Source organism: Lepidothrix coronata, unplaced genomic scaffold, assembly GCF_001604755.1.
Source record: "Lepidothrix coronata isolate B3197 unplaced genomic scaffold, Lepidothrix_coronata-1.0 Scaffold83, whole genome shotgun sequence".
NCBI lineage: Eukaryota > Metazoa > Chordata > Aves > Passeriformes > Pipridae > Lepidothrix > Lepidothrix coronata.
In genome coordinates, this window is record NW_016690263.1 from 1,999,475 (window position 1) to 2,012,469 (window position 12,995).

The window sequence follows — 12,995 nt, forward strand, 5'->3', positions numbered from 1 at the left end:
CTCTCCAACCAAAATGATGACGTGGCCATGACTTGAACTATAACCTACTACAGCAGATTTTGAACACCATCTTCTATTTTGTCTATAAGAGAATCACTTTTAATAAAGACTATAATTTCAAATGAAGATTTCAGAAGTACAACTTCTCAAAACAAACATTTCAAATTAAAATTCATTAAAAAACCTGATATCTTTAGTACAATATAAGAATGCACTTTCTTGTACTCATGGTTAAGAAAATAGACTTTTTTTCTGTTTTGTTTTTGTTATTTTTTCTTTTTCTGTTTTGTTTGTTTGTTTTGGGTGTTTTTCTCCCGCTATGGAATGTGGATCATGTTAGCAGGAGATCATCTAATCTAATCTGCAACATTTGTTTGTAAGTGAGCATATATTTAGTTTGGCAGAAGTTAAGAGTAAGTGCCGTTAAAATGAACATTTATGACTTGGTACAATCTTCTCTGGAAAGTAGGTTTCACTAACCTTTACCAAATACCAGTAAGTCAGAAGATCAAGAACTGAAGAAACTTTGTATCTATCTAAACCAAAAGCCAGCTTTCAAGGTAGACATCCACCTGGAATTCACTTAAACATTCTAAATATACAGTGTAACTGACTCTGGTTTCTGTACCTGACTTGGAAACTTGGATTCTAGCACGCCCCTTTATGGCTTGTTTCAGTACTTTGCTCATCACTAAGTTTCAGTTTCAATTGGATTAGGCTGGCATGTAATAGCATTTCCTCTCCAGGCCTGTCTACCGTGCCTACAATGCTCCTAGAAAGTTTGTGCTCACAGAAGTGTAAGTGGTCTCACTCACATATGAGTCTAAGTGATATTTTGTCTTACTAAATAATAATAATAATAAGTGTGACTGTATTGTGTATACTTTACTAAATTGTAGGAAAAACACTTTGCTTGGAAGAAGTACTTTACTCTTGACATACTACTGATGTAATCATAGTAAACAGCCTAAAGACTCAGGTCAGCTGCCTGTAAAATATTCACTACTTTTTTTCTAGGCTGTAGTCTGTGACAGCACAGAGAGCCAAATGGCTAAACAGTCTGAAGAAACTTAACTTAGCAAATGTAGAACAGACCAATTGTATTTTCCACTCAAAAACCAGCAGGCAGCCTTTAGGGCTACTGACTAACTAGCAGTACTAGCTAACTACTAGCAAAGAAAAGCCAGTTGCTCCCATTTTGTCACTCCATGATACAGTAATACCCACTGAACTGGGAGGCAACTAATAGCCCTGAGTGGCAGATTAGTCCATGAAGCTGTTAAGTGATCACAGTTCAGCACTTTTGTGAAGAGCTCTGCAGATATCATAGTCCACAAGACAAGTATCCCCATAGATAATGCAAACAAATAGTTCACTCCTAGAAGCACTGGAAGACGTGATATATTATTCCTTCAAAATGTTTTGAGTTGGTATTTCTCAGTGAATCACACAGCAGGAGTCTGGACAGTTTTACAAGAAGCACATCCAGGAATAATCACTGTGATTTTACTTAAATCCCTTTGTTATATGAACTTATCTTAAAACTAGGCAATGCACATAAAATGCTAACATACTACCATGAAAACCTGAATACTTAGCTTACAAACTAAAACTTGAGCTTGTAAATCTAATCTTTCTCTTGCATAAAACCCAGGAACCTTGCTAATGGGAATGTTGAGATGATACATCAGTCTTGGAAAACAATTTCCTTTATACTGCAATCTAAAAAGGCATAGAAAATGTGGATTCAGATAAAAAGTAACTGATCCAGTAGGACATACAAACAAGCATAAAAATTTCATATCTAAGTTTATGCAAACGTAAAAGCTGAATCAAAATAGTACATGAAAAGTTAATTCTTAACATTGAAAAGGACTAGTTTGTATTGTTGCTTAATAAAAGTACAGACTATACATTTTCTTATTAACTTCATATTAAAAATTAATGTATGTACTGAATTACAGATTGATGTTTGACATTAAATTTTCTGAAAATTTTTTAGTTTCTAGACTTGATCCAATATGAGATCTGTAAATTTTTAGCTCAAGACTTCTACCAATCTTCTACTGCCTTTGATTATATGGCACAGAAACTACTAAAAGACTTTTGTAAAAAGTCAGCAGGATGTATATATACTCTTTATATAAATATGCATCATTATACAAACTCCAAGCAGACATTAAGTCCAGTAGGTAGCTAAAAGACTACACACATAAGCATGTGGTAACAAAACATTTTCTAAAGAGTATACTGGGAAAAGAGCAGGAACCTTGGGTCTCTAAGTACGTGGGATTTGCCAATATACTTTGCCAATATGCAGACAGGTCAGTGATTATAATTTAGGTTTTACGATCTTGCTCTGCAGGTTATTTTGTTCCACCCAACTGGTATCCGATCATACGGAAATCCATCAGAGGATTATGACATACCTCAGGTTGTGAGAGATTGAAATGCGAGTTGATGCTATGACACTACAAAAAGCTGAGAACTCATTGGGATCTCAACCTTTCACAGAAAGACCCTTAATGACTCCTGCTAATCGAGAATCTGAGTAACCTCAGTGTACAATGCTCTGTTATGTATGAACCACATCTGAAACACAAGCTGGGATGCATTGCTCTTAGACAATAAAAACAGACAGGCCATAGCTGGGTCAATGCACGCAAAGCTTTAGCTGAGTCTCAGTGAACTGGCCAATTTACATCTAGCTCCCCTTCTCTCCACCTTCTCCCTTTTATCTTTTTCCTCACACAAGCAAGAGCTACCTACGTTGCAGCCCCTTGATCTAACCAAATTCTATGAAATGCCATTTTTCATTCTGTTTGTGAGGTATATATACATTACAAAACATGCAGTAGGATTTTAAAGGATCAGTACTCTTCAGACAACAGAATTCCATGCTATACTAACAAATACTGGAAAAGCACAAAAAATATCTTGACCTTCAGAAACAAGGAGCTGGGAAAGGATTTTACTAGAGCTGCAAATGTTGCTAATATTTTGGATATTACTCAACTGAAATCCTAAACTCTCTAGACTGCTGCTGAAGATCAGTCAAAAGCTGTTTTCTTTACAAGTCTTGCACAGGTCGCACATAAACTCTCTACCAACCCTGAAGTCCAAGCCGGTACAGCTTTATTGTGTATACAGAGTTAAGATTTAAAGTACTCACCATCTGGGTCAGAAATCATGTCCAGAAGAGATTTATCCAGAGTAGATTTGCTCATTATTTTTTCCTCATATTCAAAATACACATCCAGCTTTCGACTCTGTTTAGGAGTAAGTGTTAGGGTTAACATCTCAACACAAAGAATATTTATTTCCTCTTTAAAAGGGTAGGTAGCAAGACTCTTTTTAAAATTTTATTTTTAAATAAAGTATCAGTAAAAATAACTAATCCTTGCATTATAATATGCTTCTATTAACTCTCAGGAAGTTGATGTATATGTAATTATCATACTAAAAGTGAAAATGCAAGTTAAGAAAGGGATGTCCAATGTGAATGAAAAAATAATGGTCAGTGACTATTATGTCAGATTTATGTTGAACCTCCAGTCTCTCAGTCAAGGAGACAATTATTCAATGCAGGTAAGTGGGGGAAATTCCTTTATACATTAAGGTATCATCCCAGAGAAAAGTTGGCAATTGCCAACTTGGGCTGGTAATGAAATACTACCTCAGATCAAAGACTTAGAATTTTTCATTCACAAGGAAGACAGATAGGTTTATTATTAGATTATCTTCCTAACACTGGAAAACAAGTCTGTCGTTATACAATGACATATAGATGTTGAGAAAATTCTCTTTTAGGGAGGATGGCACAGGGACTACACAAAATTATGGAGGCAAAAGCTTTCTGGAATATATCACACGGCCATGCAACTAATGACTGCATTGCAGCACATCTGCACAAACAAGCTTTGCACTTCTTGATCATGGATTTACAATCTAAAAGTAGAAAAATGCAATCCAAAACTTATTTTAAAAAGTTCCATTACAATGCAAATCATTATGTGTGTCTGAACATTAACATGTAGCATCAAAACAAACGTTACAACTACTCAGCTTACAAAACCTCAATATCTGGTAACTAACTAAATCCTGGTGTTTGGACATATTCAGCTATGTACTGGCTCGAAAAGGAAACTGTCAGAATAGATCTCCATCTTAATGCTTTGGAAGTGTTTCAGCTCCACAGCATACCCATTGGGAGACTGAAATGATACTGCCAGAGTGAGGCAAGAGTCATCCGTGCGTTTCTTGGGTTAAGTGATTCAGGGAATTTTGCCTGATAATGCCGAAGCATGCAAAACTGCTATGGGACCTTCTACCCACTGCAGCAGTTGTTGTAACAACAGCAACATAAAAACTTCAGAAGTCTGGTTTTCACATGTTTCTGAATTTATTTAGAGTTATTCCTGAGATCACAAATAAGAAAATGGAATTTCAAAAAAGTTATTTCCCTACCCTTCAAAAAAAAGGTACTTCTTTAACCTAAGGATATTAAGATATTTCACCTTCTGAGTACTGTAAAGACCTGGAGTGGATAAATAAAAGAATATTTTTACATTGAAAGCATTTGGCAATCAGCTTATGATGCAGATGATACAACACTTCCATTTCTCAGTCACCATTTACTGAACTCCTTGACAAGCAATTACTTGCAAAACAGCAACTTAATTTAAACCTTTTGTGGAAGCTTGTAATTACAGCTTATAAAGTAAATTACCTTGAAGAGTGCTCAAAAAATGACCCTTTGCTACTTTTAGGGGCAGAAGAATGTCTTCTTTTGATTGTCATAGTGACTGTAACTACATAGAAAGTGCATGAAGTGAAAAAAAAAGAGATAGAGCTTCTTCTTGAGCTTATGTTAGAAGAGTAGTTAGCCAAAGTTAATGTGATTATCAGTGGTTATGTTACACTAGTTTAAAGTCTGAATAGAACTGAACTACCAGCCCTTTTCCAAGTCCTAAATTCAGATGCAATTTGTTATCTGGCACATCAGACATGTTCTGAGACTTCAATTCTACAGCATCTTGGAGACTATCTGCATTATAGTTTCCCATAATCTCTCTAGAGACATAAAACAATTGCAAAGAAACTACTACAATTTTTCTAGTCTTTCCATTACATTCAGTTACTTTTTGTGTTTTAACTACATTTGTATCTCCTTACGTGAAGCTAAATTTAATGGTTTTAATTTTTAATTATTTTTCCCAGACAAAAGGTATCCAATAAACAAGAGATTGTCTTGAAATGTGGAAACTTAATCTTATTAAGATAAATATATTAATGTTGAATTTGGCCATGCCCATATTATCTTAGCTGGTGATCTGTTTAAGACAAATTTATTTAGATGGCATGTAAAAATGTACAACATAAAAAGATTCACTACTTCTCTGTATTTGTTTACAGATCAACTTTTAAAGAAAATTATGTAATTCAAACATGAATTACTTTGAATTGTAGAAAGAGATTCACAATTGTTAACTTACTTGGAGCACAAGCAAGGTAAAATTCTTCTCAGTCACGTGCAACTTTATGACTGTTTGACTAAGACTGCTGAACAAAACAGCAGCAAAGAAACGTGAATTTAGCACTCTTTGGAGAAAAAAACCCCAAACAAACTGAAAATCCTAAAACTTCAGGTCCACATTTTTTTTCTATCCACTTCCTATTTTTTTTTCTATCCACAATAGGGACATCAGAGATAAGCAGCATTATACAATGTTTGAGATTCTTTTGGATGCAATGAACTAGAGACGGATCATTATGATATGTCTAATCAGCTGCTTCTTCACTAGATAACTAATGAAAGTTACAAGCAAAGGTGCTAATTAGGGCAGTATTTTTTTATACTGGTTTTTAGGAATTAGATGGACACCTAACCAAATTTTATATGGATTACTGAATAGCCTTGAACACTACTAGTTACCTTTTGATAGATATCCCAGACATGCCACACCAACCAGACAGTTACTTCTTGAAGAGCCAACTTGTCTAGGAAGTACTGGTAAGACGCAGATGTCTCATTTAATTTAAGTAAATGCAATTTTGCTCACTCAATGGCAAACTCACAGACATGCCAAGAGGAAAAGCTGGGGATTAGGAGCTAAACAACCCTGTAGATTCAATAAAAAAGCACAGCAAAGGAGAGGTTTTTATGGGTGCCAAACCGGCAAGCAAGGTGAAGAAAATCAATAATAATAAAAAAATAATAAAATAAGGATGCATTTACATTTACAGTTATTCCTTTTCTGCCTCCTGCTCTTGATTTCTTACTATGACATCTTTTCCACACCAACCTCATTCAAGAGACCTTTCTGGCTGCCATTTCAGGGACAGGATCTGTATTGCAGTTAAAGTGCCACACTTTACCTTGCTTTTTTTAAAATATATTTGTGAAAGCTTTCAACTTCTCATCTTTAGAAACAGGCTATTTGTAAGCCAAAACATATTTTAGGGAAAATTACTGAAGCACATGGGAAAGTCTACTTGAGTGCTATACTCCAAAATGAACATAAAATTCTTTCTTTTTTAAGCAAAGAAGTGGAAGCACGACTCATTGAAATATCTTAGAGGGTCATTTTTGTAAGGACTTGTTGGAAGCTCTCCTATCCTTTTTACAGTACAAAAGTTCTTAACTTTAGGGACAAAGAGAGAGAACATGCAGAAGAAGAGAGAAGAAATTAAGAAACTACTTGGGGAAATTCTCAAAGATGCTGACTGAAAACAATCAGAAATAACTGCCCCCAGAACGAGTGAGGTTGGTCAGGTAATTATAGTGTGCTCCTATCAAGAGGAAGGGAAACTCTGGAAGAAGGTTGGAAGTGGCAGTCGTAGCCAATTCCCTTTCATTGAACTGCACAGAATGATGATGGAAAGGTCACCATAACTGAACTCAGAAAAAGCTGTTTTTACTGGAAGGTTATTGAACGACAGAAAACCAGCATGGACCACTGCAACATATATATTTCACAAACACGCATTGTTTCTCTTCACTGAACAATGAACAACGTTCACTTTACTGAACAACATTAGAGAATGAATGCAGCCCACAGACGACCATGGGAGTGAGAACGTACTGGCTCTGGCTGAGATGGCGTTCATTTCCCCATAGCAGCTGTCATAGGGCTGTGCTTCGCATTGGTAGCTAGAAGGGTGTTGATAACAATTGATAACACATCAGTGTTTTGGCTACTGCAGAGCAGTGCTGGCAAAAGGATCAGCACTCTCTCTCAATATTCCTTCCTCCCCCCATTGATGACAAGATCCTGGGAGGGGACACAAGTAGGCCAGCTGATCCAAACTAACCAAAGGGATATTCCATACCATATGATGTCAGCTCAGATATAAAGGCTAAGGAAAGGAGGGTGAAAGAGGCCATTCGTCATTTACAATGTTTGCCTGCGGAGCAACTGCTAAGTGTGCTGAAGTACTGGTTCTGGGGAAGTGGCTGGACATTGCTGCTGATAGGAAGTAGAGAATAAACCTTGTTACTTTCCTCTTCGCTTGTGTGCATGCAAACTTTCACTTTTACTTTATTAAGCTGCCTTATCTCAACCCACAGGTTTCCCACCATGTCCAGCTGGGAAGGGAAGTGATAGAGCAGCTTGGTGGGCACATGGCATCCAGCCAAGGTCAACCCACTACACATGGTATAAGACAAAAATGTAACCTTATTTAAAATAGAGTAGTTAAAATAGTGGAATTCCTTTATAAAATAAGAATTTGAAAATTTGAAAGGCTACTGTCAATCCCAATAATGGAGTCACTCAAATATCAGGCCTTGAGATCAAGCAAAAGCAGAGATACATGAAAAAAATTATGCAGGAATTAAAAAAAAAACTAAACCAAACAAATGTAATTTATGACAGATAATTCACATAAAATCTGCCACATAAATTCACATGTATAATTCTAGCAAGAGGTTACCTAATCTACCCCTTCTCCAACTAATCATTTTAGAAAAATGTACATGTACACCTTTTTATATGTCATGATTAAACATACATCAATAATCCTAGTATTCAAATTACAACGACATGCAAAGATAAGCATTACTTGAAACTCTAAAGCAGCTAGGTATTCATAATTCTAGCCCTAAATCTGTTTTCTGTTGGGTCCAGTCCTTCAGTCACCAGCTTCAGCAGAGAAAAAAACCCATCAGTGCAAAACAAGGATGCATTTATTCTAAGCACTGACAACAAATATTTGATAGTTCACTTAGTGAAAAAGTGATGCATACTTTCCATTATTTCACTAAACACTTAAGCCAGAAAACTGCCAGGACCCCTAAGTATGTCATTAATTTCTGGTTTCCTCTTGTTGTGTCTTAGAAAACAATCCAACAGAATGTAGAAAGCAGCTGTAAACTAAACATTAAAATATGACCACAAGAAAAATTAAATTCACTTAGTGTATCTAAAGCATGTCTCGTAGTACTCTTTGCATTCATCCTCATATATGTAGTGAAGAAAAATGCTTAAATCATTAATATAGCAAAAACCCACAATGGACAATGCTTATAGTCTATTTTAAGGTATGAATGCACTCCCAGATTATTTTAAAAGAGAAACTATAGTAACCTGAAGAAGAGTATGGTGCCTCACTAGTTCCTCATGACTTCAGCACTTGCAAAAAAAATTCTCTCTTATCCTAATCTGGTTTAATTATTTAACTGTACATAAAACCTATTAACCATAGCCTCAAGGTGCCATGAGAATTTCTTTTAAAAGTACTGGCTGAGACAATGCCCTTTTTGACAGTATTTTAGAGGAATCCATTAGGTAGCGTACCATCCTGCATATTAAAATTTCACATCTCAAGACAGAAAGTTACTTTTTCTAACACCAAAGGGTTAAAAAAGAGGAGAAAATGGTCAGGAGAAAGGAGATGGAATACACTTGACATTCATTCAGTGAAAAGGCTTTAGTGTAGGCAAATTGCAACAGAAAAAACACGTGCTTCTGCATTAGTTTAAGACAGTTTCCTAAATATCTGGAGATGAACTGATGCTTTCTAAATCAAAAGAAAAGATGATAGAGATGCACATATCATCAAAGTATTGAAGAAACTGCATGGCCATTTGTCTCATGATCTTCTTCTACAGCTATACAAAAACAAGGTAAGAAGCCTGAGCACTTGCAGTTCCAGAATTAAGAGTCATGGAGAAATGGATGACCAATCCTACAGAACTCTCTAATAGCAGGCTCCCTGTCAGAGCAGTGAGCCAAAGGGTTAGTTGAGTGCTGTACTAATCTGTAGGAGGATTCCCTCCACCTCTAGTTAACCAAAAGTGTGTTGCTATCACCTAATGGAGAATGAACGAGTGCATCGACTTCAGTCCGTTGCCAACAGGACACTGGTGATCAAAACTGATGTTACTGCCATCCTACATCTTGCTCTGAAACATGGTTTCCTTCCAACAAATAATACATAAAACACTACTGGTGTAGGCCTGCAGTATCTTCTTAGAAAAGTGAATTTACATCAAGGCATCAAAATACTGACATTGTTGACTTCTACTTTGTCAAGGGTATTGATGTACTGCTTTAAAATTGTCAGATATGAAAATTTACAAGCCTAATACTGCAAAAGCACATAAACTGGCCCCATAGTAATAAGCTAAACAGAGAGACACACTAATATCTCTTCCCCAACTTTAAAAATACGTAAAATTAATTTATTCTTTAAGTTTCAGAATGAATCCTTTGTTCATATATTGTACTTTAAAAAATTCAGTAGCAGTAATAACTGAGGACAGATCTTATGCCCTTTACAAATGTTAAAGCTAGCTTAAAAACACATTGCCTTCCATGAATTATAAACAGCTTGGGGTAAAATTTTCTAATTATTGATTTTCAGTGAAACTTCGTACTTGAACTACTTTCCAAAAACAGAATTTCAGTGTTTCTGAAGCCTCATCTCTAATTTCTGTTCTCATACTGTGAAAACAGATCCATTTTCCAAGTTATCCTGGCAGTAACCATATTCTTCACTTGATACTAAACACTCTGTGAGGTCTCTGACACAAGAGCAGCATAGTTAAACAGAAAAGAGAACAAGCATCCTTCTGAAGTGCTTAAATTATGCACAAGACATCTAACACAGACCCTGCTGGAAAGACCACTTCAGTAACTTGTGTCATAATTGCCACACCTCTGGATATTATTTTTGTTGGTGAGGAGTCAACAGTGCCCTTCTGATAAACAGATACAGAGCAGAAAATTGCTTAGACTGAAGTCATGACTTGCCATGACACATCTCTAAAATAAACAAAACATTTCCATCAGAAACTCATTTTAGAAAAATTTCAACCCACAACAGCAGTTGTGGCCACCATTAAAAAAAGACTGAGAGGATATTAGTAAATTCTGATAAGAAAAGAATTGGTATGTCTTCATTTTCCATGCAGAGGCATTCAAAATTCATTCTCTGTCACCCTTCAACTCTAAGTAATGTTACATGGGAATTTCTGAAAAGGTAGCACAATTGAGAAGACTCACTTTCTTATCTTCACCAGCTCAAATATATTCCTCCAGTTAAGGAGCAGTACTAATAGAAAACTGAAATTGGAGAGCAACCATACCTTTATGTGCTCCAAAACAGCTGTTGCAACATTTGTATGAAGATCAATGAGCCTCTTCTTTTCCAGAAGTTCTGGAAGAGAGCTGAAGAGATTAAATACAAACTAACCTGCCCATTTGCACTATTAGTTGAATTGTGTATTGTATACAGTAGGTACAAAAAGAATTATAGAATCACAGAACTTTCTGGGTTGGAAGGAATCTCTAAAGACTATTAAAATCTAAAATTATAGAATAGGATTGGAACTAAGAAATCACAAAGTACAGAGGTAATGATTCTCATAACCATAACAGAATAACATAAAGACATAAGTCACACGTAATGTAGTAAACTAGGTTTTTGACCTTGACTAGCAAAAAATATACATAAAGGGTAATTCAATATTTCCACTGAAAGCTTGTGACCAACAACAGATACATGCCCTGCTAACCTAAACAAATAATCTACTACATTTAGCTCATTTCTGGTACATATAGAAGTGTCAGTATCTGCCAAATAATAATACCTGTAAAAAAAATCAAACTTTGTCAAATAATTATAAAATTATATTAAATAATAACATCTGTCAAATAAATACAGAACCTCTAGATATCCTGAAATTTGTCACAGGTGCTTCTGCATAGAACAGAATTCTCTACGCAGGATTTGTGATTGAAATATTTTCTTTTGCGAAATGGGAAACAGAATGGTTAAATTTACTTTGTAGAAAAATTGTTACTTAAACTGTTATGATCTACATGATTTCCACTGCTGGCACTTGGCAATCACATTTATAAAAGACTGCTTGGGATCTACACATTTTCACATCCAAAAGCACTCTGGATACTCAGTGTCTTACTCAGTTTATAGGAAGCATGGAAATATCTGCTTGCTTTTTGGAAACTGTCTGATCCATCACACATCCTTTGTAATTCCAATCAAATCCTCGCTAGGCATAGCATACAAAACAACTTTTGAAACTCACTAAGAGACAACTAACTAATGCAGGCACACTGGATTTCACAGTACACTGGGCATATCACCCCATCTATCCTCACAATAATTACTGTTTCTTCTTCCTTCTGACTGGGTCTTAGTGAAAGGCAGCAAACTAAACATCTCCCTTCTCCAAGGCATCAGTGGAATGAAAAACAAATTTACAATGAGAAACAAGTCTAAATCTCAGACTTAAGCAGGAGAGTAAATTTCTCATGCAGAGTTGTTAATAACTATAATCTTGTAAACAGATGTTATAGTAACTACATGAATCAAAATGTAATTAATTACACACTGTGCAAAGCAAGAAGATACTTCAAGAAGTGGATTTCACTAACAATTTTCTTAATGAAAGAATGCAGAGCCATGTGTAGATGGCTCATACATATTGTGGAAGTTACATGTGCAAACACTTATCCTGCATTTAACTTTATCAGAATTTAAACTACACTGTTGAGCTGAATAGCCTACATTTAAAGCTATTTATTTCAAAGAATATTAAAAGTGCAATGACAGAAGAAATCAGAAATAGTTCCCAGTTAATTAAACAATAATGCATTACTGATCACTTACCTGACAGCTGAAGTTAGCTTAGCTGTATTATCTGAAAGCATACTTATTGCTCCTTCATCCTCCCCTTCTATACCCTGGGTTTTGAGGAAGGGTTTGGAAAGAGGAATAAAACCAGTCATAATAAGTACAAATATCACACATGCATACAGAGTCAATACATTTAGAATCTATTTTTGCACAACGGGATTAATGTCTGGATAGTGTTTTTCAGTTAGTATGGAAATTATATAACTGCAACGCCATTAAACACAGGAAATTGAGCCTTCTCATGAAATACGGTACTTCTAGTCCTACTTTTAAGATTGTATTATGGCTAAAATTCAGCATGCACTGGCAATTTTTGTGTGTGGGATGACAGGGCGTGCTAAGCATCTATAAAAGTCCTATAATGCTTTACATAGAGCACATACAGGTGATAAACTTACCATGATACTTTTAAGTCTTTTGACTTCATCTTCTTGGGCTCTGTAAGATTCCAGTTCTTGCTGAACAGACTCGGCTACCTCTGGAAAAGGACTAATGCAATACTCTGCATTAGGCTCAGTTAAATAACAAATTGAAACACTAGAACCAGACCAAACCTCTTTGGAAATAACAATACAGAAATCATGCACCAGTATCAAATCAGTGAAAATGACATCTCACTGTAGGTTTACTTAAACTTTCTAAGACAAATTCACTGTTTTCGATAATTTTATGTAATTTTGGTATGAACATTTTTGAGCTTTGTAACAAAAAGCTCATAAACAATTAACATGGGCAACAAATATTGACAATGATGTGGTTGGTTGACCCTGGTTCGAGCAGGTTGGGTCAAGCCACTCCTCTCAGTAGGACTGGGTGGGCAGAAAATAAGA

The 12,995-nt window shown here is 35.7% G+C and overlaps 1 protein-coding gene across 2 annotated transcripts in view; it reads right to left on the reverse strand.

Moving 5' to 3' along the window:
* The window catches only part of SCFD1 (sec1 family domain containing 1), a 52,523-nt gene that overhangs the window by 19,017 nt on the left and 20,511 nt on the right, over positions 1 to 12,995 (reverse strand). For both annotated transcript variants that reach the window (XM_017820474.1, XM_017820475.1), the window contains exons 12-15: positions 12,564 to 12,654; positions 12,139 to 12,212; positions 10,592 to 10,673; positions 3,173 to 3,269 (exon numbers count right to left, since the gene is read on the reverse strand). In XM_017820474.1, the coding sequence (XP_017675963.1) occupies positions 3,173 to 3,269; positions 10,592 to 10,673; positions 12,139 to 12,212; positions 12,564 to 12,654 (344 nt within the window). The remainder of the gene's footprint in view (positions 1 to 3,172; positions 3,270 to 10,591; positions 10,674 to 12,138; positions 12,213 to 12,563; positions 12,655 to 12,995) is intronic.